This window comes from Lissotriton vulgaris, chromosome 10 (assembly GCF_964263255.1).
Source record: "Lissotriton vulgaris chromosome 10, aLisVul1.2, whole genome shotgun sequence".
Classification (NCBI taxonomy): domain Eukaryota; kingdom Metazoa; phylum Chordata; class Amphibia; order Caudata; family Salamandridae; genus Lissotriton; species Lissotriton vulgaris.
In genome coordinates, this window is record NC_141698.1 from 1,068,747,638 (window position 1) to 1,068,769,289 (window position 21,652).

The 21,652-nt window shown below is 43.9% G+C and overlaps 1 protein-coding gene across 1 annotated transcript in view; it reads right to left on the reverse strand.

Annotated features, from left to right (window-relative positions):
• Positions 1–407: 407 nt before the first annotated feature.
• The window catches only part of LRRC3B (leucine rich repeat containing 3B), a 489,659-nt gene continuing 468,414 nt past the window's right edge, over positions 408–21,652 (reverse strand). The window contains exon 3 of the mRNA XM_086940070.1: positions 408–1,588. Within this exon, the coding sequence (XP_086796196.1) occupies positions 659–1,438 (780 nt within the window). The 5' untranslated portion in view covers positions 1,439–1,588 and the 3' untranslated portion in view covers positions 408–658. The remainder of the gene's footprint in view (positions 1,589–21,652) is intronic.

Genomic DNA, 21,652 nt, shown 5'->3' on the forward strand with positions numbered 1-21,652 from the left:
TATTTTAAAAAAGAGAATCTCTGCTTTTGACAATCATGAATAGAGAGTGTTTTTGAGGATGTGAGTAGTGCATTAAGCTATAGGGAATGAGGCGTCATTACAACATCCAAGTGCTTTTTAAGAGCAGTTGATTAAATGTCATGCAGGCTTCCCATGTGGCGATCCCTGGTATTAGCCTATCTGACTTTTATGAGGTACAGACCCAATGAAAAATCTCATCATTTATGTACCTATAAACCACCTTGGTCTGAGTGTTTTGTGTCTGTAGAACCCTGTTAAACACACTGACCACAAAAATATAACCATTCTATGAGCTTGCAATTAAATAATTGACAACTAACCATTCAAATTTAAGTTTTTATTTGTTTTTTAAATTAAAAAAATAAAAATTTCCTTATTAAATCGTGAAATACATCCTAACTAATGGTTACACAGGCGTTGACTTGGTACAGAAGACCTTCAAAGAAATGAGAACGGCGTACCACTCAACAAGGGTAATTTTTTCTAAAAGTTGGTCGGAAGTGGCACGGATCAGCTGAGCTGAAATAAAAGGCTATTTTCTTACTTTTACAGTGAGTATTGGAACTAAAGACCTCTGGTTAGAGTGCCATCAAAAGCATTGTCCAGTTCTCAAATGCAGCCGCTGGTTCTAAGAATACTATACCACAGTGCTAATGTCGTCGGCTTCTTCTGGCTTCTTCGGCCTGCTCGGCAGGGATTTCAAGTACTCCAGATGCCTTCTCGCATCCTCTTGATTTTGTCGAACATAATATACCACATAGGATATCACCATGGTGAACCAGCCAAACATGGTGACCAGCATAGCATAGTCTGTAGTCTTTTTGGGAAGGTTGCAGAGGTCGGCGTCGTTGGCGTTGGTGAGGAAGGCCCTGCCCGCATGCTCGTCCAGCACTGAGGTTTTGCAGATGACGTTGCTGGGCGTTTCATGGTTGGAGGCCATACTTCTCAGCACCTGCTGCAGGGTACAGTCGCAGTGCCAGGGATTGTTTGCGATCCGAGCGCGAGCCTTCAGGCCGTTGAATGCATGTTTATGCACGCTCGAAATCTGATTGTCTGACAAGTCCAGAGTCTGCAAAGTTTCCACCACTCCCTTAAAGGAATGTTCATCGATGAACTCAATCCCATTTTTGGATAAGTTGAGGACTCTCAGTTGATGGAGGTCTTTGAAAATTTCGTTAGGGATAGTTGTGATCTGATTCGAGTCTAGGTTGAGCCGAACAGTTTCAGGTGGGATGTCTCTGGGTATCTCTTTGAGGTTTGCATTGCTACAGGTGACATTGAGACCCCCAGAGTGAGAGCAAAGGCAGCCTTTCGGGCACATACTGGCGGAATGAAAGCACAGTATCATAAGGACAAAGCTTTGTAAGAGCAGACACATGGAGAGAGAACGAGTTAACCACAGGTCTACCAGATGCATGCTGGGATGTCAGCATAATCATGTGGCCGCTCCTCGTTTATCCAGATGCGGTAACGAAGAGTGCTGTGAAGCATTTGTCTCCAAAGTCCATCACCAGCATGAACCATCATGTGCACCGCCTCTTTGCCAGCATCCCGCTTAGCCATACACCTACAAGAAAGCATAAAAAAATCATTAAATTCGGAAACTACAATTGATTGATCTTTCAACATTAGACTAACTAGTGCAGAGCAACAACATGTTCCACATTTTCTAATGAGAAATATCCCTACAAAGACCTGGGAGTACAAGCAATAAAACATTACCATCATAGATTGACATGCTCTACATAAGGTTGTAATTGTTGAACAACTCCAAGAAGTGCCTGTCTTAAACTTAAAAATCCCTGGTCTAAGATTCAGTGACTTGGTGACTTTAGAGTAACATTTGATTGTACTTTTTTTCTTAAAATCATTAAAGTTACCAGTTGTTGTACTTCTATTAGCAGCTCTTGCCCTGCTGGCAGAGTTATGTTACGTTTATTATGTTATTTTATTTTTACATAGCGCAAATTACCACTGGTCTCTAATCGCTTAAAGAAGGAGCAGGGCACTGCATGACTGCCAGACGGAGGATTAAACAGATGTCAGTGTTTCTCTGAACAGGTGGGTTTTTAACAGCTTTCTAAAGGGGAGCAGGGCTGATTCCCTGCGCAAGGACTCTGGTAGGTTGTTCCAGATCCGTGGCAGGAAGACCGAGAATGCTCTGCCCCCTTTGGTCTTGAGATTGTATATAGAGGAGGCTAGTCTACATGCCTCTGTGGAACGCAGAGCCCGTCCTGGCACGTACTTTTGTACTCTGTCTTTTATATATTTTGGCGCATCTCCATGTAGGGCTTTATGGGCTATACACAAGCTCTTAAAGTGCACTCGCTGTTCAATAGGCAGCCATTGCAATATATGCAGTTGGGGGGTGGCACTCGTACCCCTAGGGAGGCTGAAAATTAACCTGGCTGCGTCATTTTGTACCACCTGCAGCCTCCTCACTAGCCTCTGTGGGATGCCTAAGTAAAGGACATTCCCTTAGTCTAGCCGGGAAATGACTGTAGCTGATACAATTGATTGTAGGGCCGAAATGGAAAGGAGTGGAACAAGTTTCCGTAATTGCCTAAGTAGGCCATACAGATACCCACCACTGCCGATACCTGGCTAGACATTGACAGGTCGGAATCGATCTTCAAGCCCAAGCTCTTTACTACTGGTACTGGGGTCGGTGCCACACATAATTCTGAGGGCCAGAACAGTTCACACCAAGGGCTATTTTGGGCTGGAACAATAAGCACCTCGGTTTTGTCTGGGTTAATTTTAAACGAATTGGCTACCATCCAGTTAACCGTGAACCTGAGAAGGTTTCTCACTGATTCTTGTGCCTGGCTGGTATGCTCGAGACTGACCAAGAGTTGGGTGTCGTCAGCGTAGTTAAAGACCTGGCACTCCCTGCCTGTGAGTGCCTCTACCAAGGGCTGCAGGTAGATGTGAAATAGTAGTGGAGACAAGGCAGAGCCCTGCGGGACTCCACAAGTCAGGGAGCCCAAGGTCGACATCTGATCACCCATTTGAACTCTTTGGGTGCAGTTGGTCAGGAAAGATCTTAGACACTGAAGTGCTTGCCCCTTTATGCCCAGATTCGACAGACGGCACAGCATGATGATGTAGCTGACCGTGTGGAATGCTGCTGACAGGTCTAATAGAATCAGAGCACTCGGATGTTTCTTATCGGCTCGGACTCTAAGCTCGTCGAGCACTGACACCATCACCAGCTCAGTGCTATGATGTGTCCAGAAACCCGCTTGTCTAGAGTGGAGCAGATAATGGTCATCTAGATATTTTGCAAGGCATTTCAGGACATGTTGTTCCAGTATTTTAGCAAAAAAGGGAGCTGTGAGATGGGCCTATAGTTTTTTAAGGCTGAGGCATCTGCCCCAGGCTTTTTCAAAAGGGGAGTGACCCTTGCTTCCTTCAACAATGCTGGTAAATACCCTCGATCTAAAGGCTTGTTAAGTAGTTCTAGGGCCTGCTTTTCCACTTCCGGCAGGGCCATTTGAAAGAGGCTCGGCGGGCAGGGGTCCATTCGCGAGCCTGACTTGATCTGTTTGGCCACTAAGATTAAACTGGTCTGGTCAAGTTTTGGGAAGCTAGCCAACTGGCTACTCAGGCATGGGGGGGGTGCGTGCTGGTCCAGGAGACTGGGGTCTACAGGATTTGTGGTGATTTCTAAGACAATATCCCAAACTTTTTGAAGGAAAAACTCCTGGAAGCTATCACAGGTCGGCAAGTCTCTCATGTTGTTTTTGCCCCTTTTTTGGCTCAGTTCCTTCAGTATTGCCAAGATCTCTTTTTGTTTGTTTAACGCCAAGCTAATCCTAGCTTCATAGAATGCTGCCTTCTTACCTAGGATAGCTGATTTATATGTGCCAAGGAGAGTTTTATAAGGAGAGTCATGTCTTGTTTCTGAAAAACAAAAAAGAATTGTCCTGACACTTTTCTCCAGGCGCATTTGGGACATTACTAGGTCTTGGCAGAGTTTGCGTAGTTCCGCTACATGGAGCTCTGAGGAGTGACAAAAAATGTAGTCGCACTCCTCCGTGTTCCGCAAGTGGCGGAGTGAAGTAAGTTGTGCAGTTTGTGCTGAATTTTAGCACATGGAGTTTGTCCAGCGCTATCAAATCAGTGTGAATGGCACAACGCGCAGTGCAAGAGGGTTCAGCTTCTTTCTGCCGCTCAAGTAAGTATTCTATTCGAGCATCAGCTTCCTCAACGTAAGCAGCAGGTTTCTCAACGTGAGTGGTAGCAACCTGCCGCTACCGCCCACGTTGAGTAATCTTGGCGGGAGGTGGTCTAGCGTTGGATTTTCCTCACTCGCCAACTTGATGTTGACGAGCCCCAAGAGAGGAAAAACCTTATGGGGGTTGGCCTTCCATCACTATAGAGTCAGCTGGCCCTTGATGGGTGGTCTGAGGTCACGTAGTGTATGATGATGGAGCTGAGTGAAGCTCCACTGTTGGCAACTAACCTGTAACCCTCCTGTAAATGAGGCCTCAGAACCAGAAGGTATGCAGGGAGAGATATCTGACAATTTACTGCACGTGCTCTGTTATGGCCCTCCTGTAGAGGGCCACCAATATTGCTTAGAGTATCTGGCTTCACTTGGTACTAATTCTCGCCTCACGCTGCGGTTGATGAGCATTAACTCAACTGAGGAAACCAAGAGATGTCTTGTTCCACCACGTCGGGATCCAGCGGACTCATTTTTGGTGGGGAACCGCCAAACTGTTGATGCTGAAGCCTAAGTCGGCTCAACCATTGAAAACTGCTTGCTTGTAACGCATTCGCCAATGGGGATGAGCCCTGTTGTTTTCAGGCAAATCCATTAACATGCAGATCTTAATCTGTAACAAAATAAGTGCCAGGGCCCTGGTCACGAGGACACTGCCAATGACAGTTACCGAGCACGACTACTGACTATCACACTCCTTCCTATAAGTGTGACAATTCAAACTATTCTAGGCCCCCATGGCTATGAGAATGGCTTGAGTATCAGGAATTAGTCCTTTTTATTGTGTATTGAATAAATAAACTACTGTTGTGGCGCTTACTTCTAAATTAGACAAACATCGCCACCATGTGGCAGACTGTCATAAGTGTTGATGTTTACAAAAAAAGGGCCAGTGCTTAGCACCTGAAACCACCGACTCAAATTAAACACTGTTTAAATGACTGTTAATGGAATAATATAACAAATGTGTACCTTTGGAACCGATGGCATCTAGAGAATATTTGCTTTCTACTAGTACCAAACTAAGGAAAACAGCAGGATATGGTACAGAGACTAAACATCACTTCTGAAGCGCGGCTCAGAAGAGCTCAACCAATGACCAAGCCAGAAATTCCAAATGCTGCACCAATCAATATCTTCCATTCTGAAGATATCTCAAAAAATATTTGGAATATGAATGTTGCAGGAGCCGTTCATAAAGATAGGTCTCAAAAAAAAGTATTCTTCGTCAGATTGGAATCAATTAAAGACATGTAAAAATGACTGGTGAATATAACACTTAGAGAATCGTGTGTTACAGATATTCAAATACGCAATAGGGATGAAACCAACAGAAAAGAGCCATAAAGTGTAAGGAATCTAACAGTGTCCTGGACCAGTGACAGAAGAGTTTGCTATAAGTCTGTATTATGGCATCACTTGCAAGAGACTGATATACACTCTCCAGGGCTGCACAAGAGTTTACTGCTCTGAACTGTATATGATGGAAGAGTCGGTGAGGCAGATTTACAAGAAAGTGATGCATCTGTAGAGATGCGTCACTTTCCCTGTGCCGCCCTGAAAAAACCCTTGCGGCACCATGGATGTGCCGTATTTAAAATATGGCCTATCATGGCGCAAGGATTGACAGATGCATCAGAAATTCAGCAAAAGTCACATATTGCTGGAGTATGTCGCAAGCACGTCACAACTCCAGCAATGCATTTTGAGGCCTATTCCCACTACACTGCACCACTCCTTACGCCTGCTTCAAGCAAGCGTAAAGTTTTAACATAGTAGCGCCAAAGAAGTGACGTAATGAAATCTTGTAGATTTCACTGCGTCACTTTTACGAGGCTTTAATGTGTGGGAACACCCACCCTGCATACATTATATCTGACACAGCTATAATGGAACGCTGGGCTATACAACGTGACGCATCTCCCTGGATGTGTCACGTTGTAAAGTGGCCACATTTTTTACGCTGCTGCAGCGTCACGGAAGTGATGCAATGGCGGAGCAAAAGTGTCGCAAGGGACTTGTGAATCTGCCCCCGCCTGTATAACAGGGGTGCTAGCTTGCAGGATGACACATGCGCTGAGTTTAGTAATATGGGATTTATTTAAATGCCCCTTGCACCACCAGTATGTCACTTTTTCCCCATATTAGAAACGACGCACCGGCGGCGCAAGGGGCTTGTAAATATAACCCCATGGAGTCAGAGATACTAACAAGAGGACAGTGGAGTAGGTGAATGAGCCTCTCACCCACAAATTCAAAGAAAGCGCAGGACAGATCTGATAAAATCCTATCAAAAAACACGGTCTCCCAAGCTGCAGTGACTTTGTTGTGGAGCAGGCAGCGGTCCAGGAGAAAACAAACATTAAATGAAAAAGAAAACTTTTTTTAAAATACAGTCCTGGTTTCTTTTAAGGGAAACTAGCTGCACGAAAAAACTTTAATTAAAGGTGATCACAGACATGTTGGTCTGCTGACCATATCAGGCACCATCCCTGTGATGGCCACCTATCGGAGAGTGTGCAAATTATAACCTAGCAGAATAATGTGATTCTGTTTGCTACGGGGAAAATGGTCAAATGTTTTCAGCAGAATACCAGCTGGCGTCCGCCGTTTTGATCCACAAAACCCCATTTATTTTGTCTTACTGAAGACGCGTGGTGGCCTCTCCAGTACTCCCTACATTCCCTGCTGTACTTTTCCATGCAAGGAGCCTTGGGACCTTCTGGCTGCACTGCCTGGTGCCCTTTTAAGAGATTGGGGTAGAATACCACTGGGATTAGCTGACAACACCATAGGTGTGTGTAGTAACTACTTTGGAACAATTGAGTAGGTATTCTCATTCATTGGCAACCGGATGTACGACATTACAACACATGCTTTTACATCACATGATTTTACAAAGCGGTTTTTACAACACATACCATTACAACACATAGTGCTTTGGGGTGCTGGATAGTGAATAGTTTAATTTACTATTCCAACTCCAGTCCCCGTGGATAGTAGGGAAGATGTTGGATAGTAAATTAAACCCATTCCCTATCCTAGAGCGCCCCCCAGCGCAATGCATTGTAATGGCTTGCGTTGTAAAAGTTGCATCGTAAAGGCACTGCGTTGTAAAAGTTGCGTTGTAAGTGATGTTTCCCTTGGCAACCTCATACAGCATTGGTGTGAAGGTGTGAGCACAACCACTGCTACACCGCATCTGATCTACCAACATTCTCTTACATCAATACAGAGCACCGCATCTGATCTACCAACAATCCCTTACATCAATACAGTGCACCACATCTGATCTACCAACAATCTCTTACATCAATACAGTGCACCACATCTGATCTACCAACAATCTCTTACATCAATACAGTGCACCACATCTGATCTACCAACAATCTCTTACATCAATACAGAGCACCGCATCTGACCTACCAACATTCTCTTAGCACCTCATCTGATATACCAACATTCTCTACATCAATACAGAGCACCTCATCTGATCTACCAACATTCTCTTACATCAATACAGAGCACCGCATCTGATCTACCAACATTCTCTACATCAATACAGAGCACCTCATCTGATCTACAAACAATCTCTTACATCAATACAAAGCACCGCATCTGATCTACCAACATTCTCTTACATCAATACAAAGCACCGCATCTGATCTACCAACAATCTCTTACATCAATACAGTACACCGCATCTGATCTACCAACAATCTCTTACATCAATACAAAGCACCGCATCTGATCTACCAACAATCTCTTACATCAATACAAAGCACCGCATCTGATCTACCAACAATCTCTTACATCAATACAAAGCACCGCATCTGATCTACCAACAATCTCTTACATCAATACAGAGCACCGCATCTGATCTACCAACATTCTCTTACATCAATACGGAGCACCGCATCTGATCTACCAACAATCTCTTACATCAATACAAAGCACCGCATCTGATCTACCAACAATCTCTTACATCAATACAGAGCACCGCATCTGACCTACCAACATTCTCTTAGCACCTCATCTGATATACCAACATTCTCTACATCAATACAGAGCACCTCATCTGATCTACCAACATTCTCTTACATCAATACAGAGCACCGCATGTGATCTACAAACAATCTCTTACATCAATACAAAGCACCGCATCTGATCTACCAACATTCTCTACATCAATACAGTGCACCACATCTGATCTACAAACAATCTCTTACATCAATACAAAGCACCGCATCTGATCTACCAACAATCTCTTACATCAATACAGAGCACCGCATGTGATCTACCTACATTCTCTTATATCAATACAGAGCACCTCATCTGATCTACCAACATTCTCTTACATCAATACAGAGCACCGCATGTGATCTACAAACAATCTCTTACATCAATACAAAGCACCGCATCTGATCTACCAACATTCTCTTACATCAATACAAAGCACCGCATCTGATCTACCAACAATCTCTTACATCAATACAGTACACCGCATCTGATCTACCAACAATCTCTTACATCAATACAAAGCACCGCATCTGATCTACCAACAATCTCTTACATCAATACAAAGCACCGCATCTGATCTACCAACAATCTCTTACATCAATACAGAGCACCGCATCTGATCTACCAACATTCTCTTACATCAATACGGAGCACCGCATCTGATCTACCAACAATCTCTTACATCAATACAAAGCACCGCATCTGATCTACCAACAATCTCTTACATCAATACAGTACACCGCATCTGATCTACCAACATTCTCTTACATCAATACGGAGCACCGCATCTGATCTACCAACAATCTCTTACATCAATACAGTGCACCACATCTGATCTACCAACAATCTCTTACATCAATACAGAGCACCGCATCTGATCTACCTACATTCTCTTACATCAATACAGAGCACCTCATCTGATCTACCAACATTCTCTTACATCAATACAGAGCACCGCATGTGATCTACAAACAATCTCTTACATCAATACAAAGCACCGCATCTGATCTACCAACATTCTCTTACATCAATACAAAGCACCGCATCTGATCTACCAACAATCTCTTACATCAATACAGAGCACCGCATCTGATCTACCTACATTCTCTTACATCAATACAGTGCACCACATCTGATCTACCAACAATCTCTTACATCAATACAGTGCACCACATCTGATCTACCAACAATCTCTTACATCAATACAGAGCACCTCATCTGATCTACCAACAATCTCTTACATCAATACAAAGCACCGCATCTGACCTACCAACATTCTCTTAGCACCTCATCTGATATACCAACATTCTCTACATCAATACAGTGCACTGCATCTGATCTACCAACATTCTCTACATCAATACAGTGCACCGCATCTGACCTACCAACATTCTCTTAGCACCTCATCTGATATACCAACATTCTCTACATCAATACAGTGCACTGCATCTGATCTACCAACATTCTCTACATCAATACAGTGCACCGCATCTGACCTACCAACATTCTCTTAGCACCTCATCTGATATACCAACATTCTCTACATCAATACAGTGCACTGCATCTGATCTACCAACAATTTCTTACATCAATACAGTGCACCGCATCTGATCTACCAACAATCTCTTACATCAATACAGAGCACCGCATCTGATCTACCTACATTCTCTTACATCAATACAGAGCACCGCATCTGATCTACCAACATTCTCTTACATCAATACAGATCACTTCATCTGATCTACCAACATTCTCTTACATCAATACAGGCAAGGAATACTCTAAACACCCTAGTTCTACAATGTCTACATTCTATATTCTACCAACTTACCACATTACTATAGTATGACACATCTAAAGATTATTCACTACTGCCCTGTTTATTTTGGGTCTGGGCGAAATTTAAAGCGTACTTCATGTAAATTTGTGAATTTCAATTTACGCTTGTTGTGCGAGAGTCCCATATTTTAGCCATTATGCCACTTTGCATATTTAGGTGACATTTGTGGTAAAAACTTAGAACAAACCTGAAATTTGTGGTAAAAATTTACAGCGAATGCACAAAAACAGACCACGAGTGGCTGTAGTTTACGTTGCTTTGGTTTCAACGCATGCTCAAGCCAAAAATTGACACAAGGATACATTTCACATTAAAATATAGAGTTAAATGACAGATTAGCATTTTGCATAACTACAGTAAGTTTGCTGTAATTTCAGGAATAAACGTATTCTGATGCAGAACTAGCACACACTAGCACCACAAATCAGACTCCTGGGTGGTTGAGAGGCCCCCTTTAGAGATTAGCCTGTACCCTACAGGTCAGCCTTTTGAATGCTGTTGATGACAACTCATCCTTTCATCATTACAAAGTTGATAATATGTGTACCATTGTGTTCTCTTATAGCATTGCAAAGTCCATGGATCAAAATTCGTGTAAAAAGCAAGTAATTATTAATATCTCATTAAAGAAGTGCAAATTAATCATTTTTTACTCTGTGAAAATGATACATGAATTGGAGTGAAAAATGCAAATTCGCACCCCGGATTCATCTGGAGTTTGTTCGCCAGCTTTTGATTTCTAATTTACAGAGTAGATAAATCTCATTGTAAATGGATTCACTTCTGCCACAAATAAATTACTTTTTTCCTGCAAATTGTTTTCTTTTGTCCCAAATAGTTTTTGTGTTTTTTTAGAAATTGTTTCGATTAGTTTTTCTCATTCATATATTTGCTGCTCATTAATCTATTTGCTGTTTTAAACAACAATTATTTTTAATCTCGTGAATTTGATCATATTGTTGAAGACATCTTTTGTTTTTTTAAATATCTTGAGCAATACGGCTTTGCGTCATCGGTGGTGTGTTGGAGGAGCATTTAGAATGAGGAACCGGATAAACTTTTCAGTGCTGATGCTCTGGAAAGAAAAAAGAGAGTCTAACAGGCGAGTTTCACAATTCTGCAGTGCCTGCTTTGTTAACCTATACAATCAATCTAACTTAAGCAATAAAGTGTCAAAGGACACGTAAATCATCACAGAGAAGTCACAAAACAGTTTACACATTTAGGAACACTTAGTGTGATGAGATTTTACTCTTTTAGAGTGAGTGATAGGAAGAAGAGATAACAGCAGAGTGGAATGATTCAATGCAATCTTATATAAGTCTCAGAGACACAAAAATCATCAACGTATGCAATACCAAGGAGGGATAGGAACAGAACAAACAAGCTGAATAAGACAAATCAGATAAGTCTAATATACCCAAAGAAAAGTCCGCTATCTAACCCAGCTGGGGGAACATCAAGGGTGTCAAGTTGGCTGCTCATCAGTGATTTTCGTCCAAGGCTCGGTGATAGGCCCTTAAATACAGTTCTTTGCACAGCAGTGTGACAACAAGGTCAGATGGGTGATTAAGAAACAAAGTTACAAAAATACACTCAAACCGCACATGTTCTCAAGTGTTCTCCTTGCACCTAGATATGGGGCCCACGTGGGCACTTTGATTCTATTGGCTAGCAGCAAAAAGCTCAAAACAGCAGTGATTGGTCAAATTTATATGACATGACGGTCCCTCGTAGGTACATCTTCTCATTGGGGGGGATGGGGGGGAGGGGCTTGGGGACTTGTTTACTCTGAAGGACCTGAAGAGTGAAGACAGTGACCTGGGGTTATGGCTCATAGAGAAGAGATGTATGTATCTATGCATCGGAGTTAACTAGAGGACATGTGGCATACAGATTGTATTTTCTCAGGGGTTTGTGGACAATTTATCACAGCCCAGCCTATGGCCTGACTGGTTCTGTCCGGATTGGTGGATTAGCGATTTGCTCACATATATGTTTTAATACTAACACCTAGGGTGTATAAATGGGACCCTGCCACAGGTGTTTCACGCTTTGTCTCACGTGTGAAATACGTCAAAGGGTGGTCAGACGATGTGTGAAATATGGTCAAAATGGAGATTTTCATAGTCTCTGGTGTTAATATCTTATTCAAAGTGCCATTCATTCTGTGCAAGAGGCTTCCATACAATTCCCAGTAGATTTGGTCAATGTCAACGTCCACCTCGGACATTTGTGTGCAAACAGAACCAACTTCTGGATCTAGTTATTGTAGGCCGATGTTTAAGGGTATTAAGGACTTTTAAGGGTTTGTCACAGAGCACGTCCTGCACATAATTACATATTCGTGTTTTAGCCTCTCCCGCAGTCAAATGTGCTACACTCCAGTGAGTCTTTTCTACTCCAAAGTCAAAAGTCAAAGGAACTTACTGAGCGCACAAATCACCTGAAAGGTCTCATGGCGCTTGCGGGACTCTAGGCTAGCGATATAGTCTGAACAGCATTATTGATGGTCAAATAGCCACGTTTTTAGTTCCCTCCGAAAAAGCTTGTGTTGTGATCAGAGATGGAAAGAAGATGAGACAGAAGCTTGTTCCAGAGGTCGGGGGCAAGAAAGGAAAAAGATCGCCCCCCGCTTCTTACAGTGAGAATTCGTAGCAGGGTAAGGAGATATTTTGTGCTAGATCTTAAAAGTCTTCCGGGCTGACACCAGTTTAGTTGTTTTGCTAAATAGCTAGGTCCGGTTCTGTATATGCTCTAGAATTTTAAAACTTCCTCTCTTTTTTACCGGGAGCCAGTGGAGAATCCTCAGACTGGGTGCTGATGGATATCTTGGTGGGAGACTTAAAATAAGTCTAGCAGCTGTGTTCTGCAGGATCTGAAGTTTGGAAAATAAGTCTTCATTTAGGGAGGCTAATAAAGGGTTCCCATAGTCCAGACGGCTTACAATAAGACCCTGCACCAATGGTTTCCTGGATTGTATAGCCATCCCTTTAAAGATTTTGTGTAATTTCCGCAGAATCCCATAGCAAGTGCTTATTACAAGATTAATATGGATTTTCATAGACAGCTTGTTGTAAATTATTATTCTGAGATTGTGCGCTGCTTGTTTGGGGGATGGACGTGGGCCCAGTGCCTGGGGCCACCAGTCATTTGACCAATACTCTTCGGCCCTGCCAAACAGAATGATCTGTCTTACTGCCGTTGAGCTGTAGTTTGTTATTGCTCATCCAGTTGTTAATATGGATCATGCAATTTTTTTAACTGGGTCCTTGTGTCTCCGGGGTCAGAACCAAACGTGATCAACAGCTGAGTGTCATCAGCGTATGACACTGCCTCAAAACCATAGGACCTGATTACCCTGGCCAAAGGTGTTACATAAAGGTTGAAAAGCATAGGGCTCAGGATAGAACCCTGAGGGACTCCTATACTTACACATCTACTACATAAGGCCAGGGTACCTATATGTACTGTGGTTGTACGGTTCATTAGATGGTTTTTTAACCAGTCCAGGGCTTTCCCCCTGACTTCCACCTCCCACAGCTGTTGTTCTAAAATGCTATGGGAGATGGTGTCGAAGGCGGCTGACAAATCCAAAAGGACCAGCATGGCTGATTCTCTGTTATACCGGGCCAACCTGATGTTTTTAACCACCTCTACCCCTGCTGTTTCGGTACTATGTGCCGACCGAAAGCCTGATTGCGATGGGTCTAAAAAACGGTGGTTTTCCAAATGGCCAGTAAGTTGTTTATTTACCAGGGATTCAAGCACCTTCCCGAAGTAAGGCAGCAGCGAGATAGGACTATAGTTGGCTGGGACCCTTGGATCTGAAGATGGCTTTTTCAGAATTGGCTTGACTTGAGCTGTTTCCCTTCTAGTTAGGACCATGGATCGGTATAGTGACATGTTGAATATCTCTGTGAGTTTGATTATTAAAAGAGGTGCTATGTTTATGCAGGCACGCAGTGGGAGAGGGTCAGCTGGGGAGCCTGATTTGATCTTTGCTAAGGCTACGGAGACTTCTTCTCGAGTGACAGCTTTAAATTCTGACAATAAAGTCAGAGTAAGATGGATATTGATGGCAGGATGAGAGTCCACATTGTTGATGTCATGTTAAGGGAAAGACCTATATATAACTTTGACCTTTTCGTCAAAAAAAGAAGACAATGTGTCAGCCCAGTCTTGCGTGGAGGTGTCGATGTGCTGGTCGGTGTGAGAGGTAGTAAACTCCTTCAATATTTTATAGAGCTCTTTATTGGAGTTTGCTGCATTGTTGATCCTGTCTGTCAGATACAACTTTTTGGCCTGTTTAATATTATTAGGTAAGTGCAGTGGATCTGGTTATATTTTATACGATCCTCATTTGTCTTAGTTTTCATCCATTGACGTTCAGCAGTCCTGCTGGACTGTTTGTCAATCTTTAATGCTGATATAAACCACGGCAATGATTTGGTCCTGATCTTGACCTTTGCCAAAGGTGCCATTGGAGTCAGTGTGATTGTGTCTTCAAACACTATGGCTCCAGACGTCCAGCGCCTCAAACACTCGTTGCACCTTATCTACACTTGGATGTCCAGTACCTACCTGAAGCCCAACCCCACCAAGGTAGAATTCCTACTATTCACCAACAGCAACAAGCAAGAAATAGTACAAATTTGGATCAAGGACATGAACCTTGATCGCTTCATACCCAAACGTTCACCCATTGCCAAGTAACCTCAACGCCATTATCAGCCTCATGGAACACATTGCCATGAAAACAAAAATGGCCTGGTCCCAGCTCTCTGCACTGAAGAAATTGAAACCATTTCTCCCTGGAAGTGATTTCAGAGCTGCAGGTCGAGTCCTCATACACTCGAATCTGAGTGGTAGAATTGATATGCTCCATGGCATTCCAGACTTCTCAGGGCCCTCCCTTAAGAGGGAGGCCATATCCTGACCACCAACGACGCTGTACCCGGATGAGTAGGACGTGGACTTTGTACTTTGCCCTTATCAGATATATTACTACTGGAGCTATCGAAATAGGATTATTTCCCCTGCAGTTGGTGTCTCCGCAGGCCAGGCCCTGGTCCCTTACTCGATCAAAGAGCTGTTTTTTTGTCGGGCTCCATTCGGCTGTTTTTCCTTACTGCACTGGAATCCACATGTCATCTTCACCGTAATGTTGCGGGACACCTGTTTCACTCCTCTTTATTCCGGGGATTGTCAGTGGTACCTCTGACGTGTTATTGATCTTTGTGACAAGACCAAGAGCTTCTTCTTCTTCTTTCGTCTCCCCTTGGTATTGCACCCTGATGAAGATGAGACCCATCATAGGGGTCACACACTGAAACGTGCATCAACGCTGGAGTTCCTTTGTTCCTCATTCTCCCCCTGAGATTTTTGACTCACGACATCAACAAAATTGTAAAAATGAATTGAGATCCTCCTCTCAAAAGAAACTTGTTTCTCTTAGATTTCATAGGTCCAAATGGGATGGCCACTCATTTTCGGTGGCGGACGCTAAATTTTGGAACTCTATGCCCCCTTCTATTACCACGGCTGACTCGCTTCCGGTCTTAAGGAAACTTCTGAAGACCTGGCACTTTGCCTCTTAGCTGGCTGGTGCTTGTCTTTCTTCTGCTCGTCTAGCACCTCAACACCTTTTTCGTTTATTGCGCTCTATAAATACTATCCCATCCTATTAATATGTTGTTTCAATCAATGAAATAATATTGAGTTGACACTATTATTCCATTATATTGCACACTGTGTCTATTCTAGTGCTGTCAACTGTGGCAGACTACTGGATATGTATGATTTTTTGGCATGTGCGAATGAATGAGTATGTATTGGGTCTGACTGGGTGAGTGTTGTGTAGTGTGTTTGTTGCACCTGGGTATTTTTGCTGTTTGTTATATTTTTCTACTTAATATCATTGTAACTTTTTGGGATTTGATATAATAAACTTGATGTAAGCTATTTAAAAAATATTATCTGTTTTTCTTATCTTGTTCAAAATGTATGCTAACACTCATGTGTTCCTCCTGGGGGTTTATGTGACCTTTGTGTGTTTTGTACAGCAGTGATGATTAGCAAATCTTTAATAGTTGTTGGGCAGTGGGGTTTTCCTTGTGAGTATTACGTTGTTTTCCCCTGCTTCCACTGCCCATATATCTGCTCAGGGCCACCTTCTGTGTGATTGGTTGCCTCCCTTAAGAAGCTCCGCCAGTGCCTCAGCCGCCAAGGCCTGAAAACATCAATGACATCACCTCCAATCCATTGGAAGTCTACGTGCTACTCTTACCGGCCTGCACCATCTTCAAAACCTGCTGTATCATTTACAAAGCCATTACAATCTCCTTCCCGTCTCTCTGGCTGACACGATCACCATCTCCAGAGGTGCTGGGCATGCCTAAGCTAGGACACCACCAAACTGGAGACAAACAAGAGTAGAAAAGAAAGGACAAGGCAACAGGCCTTTCCCATCTATGTACCCAGGAGATAGAACAATCCTTGTATCCATGTCGAGGGCTCCAACCCTGTTCCATATTTGGATAGAGTTTAAGACCCACATCTTTAAACAACACTACATCATGATCCAGCAACAGTCCACATACCAGCAACTTCTCCAGTCACTTGCCTTTGGATACGTTTTGTGCATACACACCACATGCACACATGCCTCAATTAGTTATTGCGCCCACAGCTGATAACTGTTGGATACAAGTAGGTCGTCAGGGCACTAGCCTAACACAGGGTCCGATTCACAGAACTAACTTAAGACAAAATCCTAAACTTACTAACATTTTGGTATTCACAGAGGGCACTTACTCATTTCATTTCGGTATTCACAGAAGTTACGTATCCTAACTTTAGGACTCCTAAATGCCTTCTGTGAATACCAAAAGTCTTAAAGTTAGGATTTTTCTCAGTTTAGGAGTCCTAAATTTAGGACTCCTAACTTCTGTGAATACCGAAATGAGTAAGTGCCTTCTGTGAATACCAAAATGGTAGTTAAGTTTAGGATTTTGTCTTACTTTAGCTCTGTGAATCGGGCCCACACATTTTACCATGAAGGAGTAGAACGAGCAAGTGCAGGGATGATCCAATCTGAATTCACAAGAGGATAATTATGTCTTCTTCAGATTTCTGATTGGTCAATCCTTCTTCCATATGCACCAATGGAGATGTTTTAGGCTAGCCCGACCACAATGAGACCGAATATTCATAAATTTCCAGTAGCTCGAATGGACAGATATTATTTAAGAAATAACATCACACAATCTCTTTCAAGAAGACTTTTATGAATCGAGGAATTCAAGTTAATAATTTACCACTGACATTTCACATTTTCGTGCACAGGATAATTACTTTGATTGCCCTCACACCCTTTCTATGAAGCAGGAAGGATTTTAGATCTGGTTTTTGCAGTCAAAATATTTACTTTTTCAACATAATAATTAGAACTGTTTGGTCAGGTAATTTTTAATTTCCCTTCTAATTAGATTTTAATATTTGATTCTCGGCCAAGCCAAAGAACCATAGAGACAGCTATTTATTTCTCTTTAGGTTCTGAGAAGTGCCAGGACAAATAACTAACTGAAATATAACGAGATTCTGCCTTGAAGAACTAGTGAACACATACTGCACTTCAATATTTTATGAACGTGTGCTCAGATATAACTATCTTGGTTTTTAGAAGAACTTTATTTAAAAAAAGGTTTTGCAGACCATTAGAAAAAAAAGTACTGCCAACCCCACAGAAGTTAGGGATAAAGAGAGACTGAAAGAAAAATAGCTTATTTCAACCAAGTACTTGTATAGAAAATAAAAGATTACAGAGTAATGCCCACACATCTGCCAGGAGTATTGTGCTTGCAAATGTGGTTGTTCTCTCACCCCGCACTCACACCTCCATTCCAGTGGCGGCTCCTCCGATACGGCGGAGGAGCATTGCCCCGCTGCTGCAAAGCAGTGAAAGAAAGAACAAATACAATGATAATACAATGATAATAACTCAGGGTTATTATCACTGTATTTGTTCCTGCTGCACAGCTTTTTGGGGCGGGTGGGGCTGCTCTGGCCCCACTCTGGGGGCCGTCCAAAACAGTAATGCGCACTTTGCATGTTCTCCATGCAGGCTGCATTACAGCCTGCGTGGAGATCATGCCCACATTCCCTGGCTGAGCGCCCATGCACAACGCTCAGACCAATCATAACGCTGCATTGCAGAGTTGTGATTAGCTTAGGGGAGGGAGCCTGGCTGCTTCCTGTTCCAGCCCTGGAGAGGAGAGACTGAGGTGACGTGCGTGAGAGTTATGAGTTTTTTTTCTTTTTTTGTTTTTTGCATCATCCGCCGCCACTCCCAATCCGTGCTAGCCGCTAGTGCTTAATTCACGTAACGACCTGAGGAAGGACAGTTGTCACAGGTGGGGGTGCCACTGAAGGACGGAGCCAGTTTTGTGGCAGGTGACCGGCTCAGCTTAAGGTTTTTTTTAACCCTTGAGTCCAAAATGAGGTGAGGTTTCATGTGGCTTCTGTCACCCGCCATTTTACCTCAATCAATCTCCAAACCCCCCAAGCTTCCAACCCATCCTGATGCAGAAGACGTTCTCCCCAGGTCCTGCATTTGCAGATGAGCTGATAGTGAAGGCCCTGCTGGGTGCTATGAAAGTGCTAGGAGAGAAATGATTTCTCTCTGATCACTTTTGCAGGCAGTCTTCACGGCTTTGCTTGTGAGCCCATCTGAACTCACTCCCCCAGCCCAGGAAGACATAACGAAAAACACAAAAAACATCAAGGTGTGTCCTATGTGCGAACGTCTGCCAGCAGCTGAGCTCTGCACTGGACTAGTGTCAATCGTACTCCATGGGCCTTTCCAGGCCTTGGTTTTGTCTGATTGCCTTCAATGAAGATGTCAAGCTTCTCATGTAATCGCCTGAAATTGGTCTCTGTTAAGTCAGAGGAAGCAGGTGACGTCAATAAAATAGTGTACCCTGCCTTCGCTTAACTTAACTTTATAATTTGTCCAAGCAAGATGTCTTGTTTCAGCATGATTTAACACTTAATATGGAGCTAGGTAAAGTTTGGCCTGGCGCTGGTCTGTCGGGTGGGCAGAAGTCTTGGTGGCACTGCCATGTGCCGCACGCAGTGGGGCCTCTACAGTCTGTGAAGGTTGCCCCGGTGCTGGACTGCCAGCTGTGCAGAAGTCTTGGTGGTACCTCCTGGGACTCTGTGCAGAACAGGGTTGGCCACAGGCTCTGTGCCCAACTGCCAAGGGGCAACAAGCACCAAACTCCCTCACAGGCAGCCAACCACTCACGGGTGGCCAACCGGCCTGCTTTGCAAAGCCTTCAGCCCCGCGGGCAGCTAACTGCTCTGCAGTGCACTCCCTCATGGGCCGGCACCCTTCCTGCACGCCATTTGACCTGTACAGATGCAGTTAGCCGCAGAGTCTGGTCTATGACGAGACATGTCAATATTTTTTTTCAAAAAACCTCACCCAGCCCCTCTAGGTAATCCGGCCAGGCCCTACACCCAACCCCACGGTCAGCCATTACCCCTGCTGTACACAGTTTTCATTACACCTGCACGGTGGCGGTTGGTTAAACTGGAGGACCAGCGGCTGGATACGCAGTTCCGGGGACATTTTTTAAAATAAGTTTCTGGCACAGGGAGGGATCCCTTTGGCAGCATCCTACCTGGGCCAGGTGGTCAGGATGGGCTCACCCAGGGCACTTATAGGCCCTCTGTCAGTTTATTCCAGGACTCAGAGACTACGTCCCCAAGTCCTGCAAAGGCTGCTGCAACCAGGAGAAATTTCTCTCCTGTTACGGCCAGCCAATCAGATTAATCCAATACTCCAAAAAAAATCTGCAATACTCGTCTCAAGGACATTGGCATTTTGGTTTTTAGGACCGTGGAAATACCACTGCACTAGATATCACTAACGTTTAACCCATTCATGCACAAAAACAATCTTGCCTATAACACAGGCCCATTTGCACCGTGGTGCAAAGGTGCCCGCGTTGGCGCTAGGCTGCCACAACGGCACCAGCGCAGAGGGAAAGGACAGGAATACACTGTATTGGATAAATATGATACATTCTTGTCCATTGCCTGTGACGCAGGGCGCTGCCCTGCACAACAAATGTCGTAAATATGCCCCTTAGTGTCTGTCTATTAAAGATAGCTGGGATTGGTCCACTGTGTTCAGTAATCTGTTGTGCTCTGCCCCTTAATCACTGGCTTCGCCTACAAAGGTCCTTTTAACTTCTACAATATTCATGTTTCCTCTGTGAGGCCTTAAAACCCTTTGGCTGAGGTTTTGCTGACACAGACTTGCATAGTTCTCTATTGATTCCCACAAAACAAGTTTATGGATATTCCATTCTGTTCCAGGAGTTATTTCCGCCTCTGATGTGAACAATGTATTATAAAGAGGCCTCAGCGACGGTTCGCCTGTTTTTCTAGACATAATTAATATTTAAACACGCTGGCCAAATCGAAGTGTTATGAGATGTTAATTACAAATTCAGTGCCAGTTCCTTTCGTCAGGGGACCTCCAAGTGCAACTGATCTTTAATAAACCACCCCAGTTAGCATCGTGACTGTAATCCTGATGGAGTTATTGTAGCCCTCAGCGTTGCACAGCGGTGGAATCATGACTGAGGAAACTAGGAGAAATACAGACTGAGATCTCAGCTGCAGGGTACTTTTTGTACTATTGTACAATTCGCCGACATTCTCAAGAGCCCGTCTGGCAAGGTTCCTCAGGTGTGCAGGCACACTCCTGGCAAGGTCAGGTGACTTCCAAGCACACTCCTGGGAAGGTCAGGTGACTTCCAAGTACAATCCCAGGAAGAAGAACTGACTTCAAAGCATACTCCTGGGAAGCTCAATTGACTTCCAAGCACACTCCAGGGAAGATCAGGTGACTTCCAAGCACACTCCTGGCAAGGTCAGGTGACTTCCAAGCACACTCCTGGGAAGGTCAGGTGACTTCCAAGTACAATCCCAGGAAGAAGAACTGACTTCAAAGCATACTCCTGGGAAGCTCAATTGACTTCCAAGCACACTCCAGGGAAGATCAGGTGACTTCCAAGCACACTCCTGGGAAGGTTCAGGTGACTTCCAAGCAAACTCCTGGGAAGGTCAGGTGACTTCAAAGCACACACCTGGGACGGTCAGGTGACTTCCAAGCACACTCTTGGGAAGGTTCAGGTGACTTCCAAGCACACTCCCGGGAAGGTCAGGTGCCTTCCAAGCACACTCCTGGGAAGGTCCGTTGACTTTCAAGCACACTCCTGGGAAGGTCAGGTGACTTCAAAGCACACACCTGGGAAGGTCAGGTGACTTCCAAGCACACTCTTTGGAAGGTTCAGGTGACTTCCAAGCACACTCCTGGGAAGGTCAGGTGACTTAAAGCACACACCTGGGAAGGTCAGGTGACTTCCAAGCACACTCTTGGGAAGGTTCAGGTGACTTCCGAGCACACTCCCGGAAAGGTCAGGTGACTTACAAGCACACTCCCGGGAAGGTCAGTTGATTTCCAA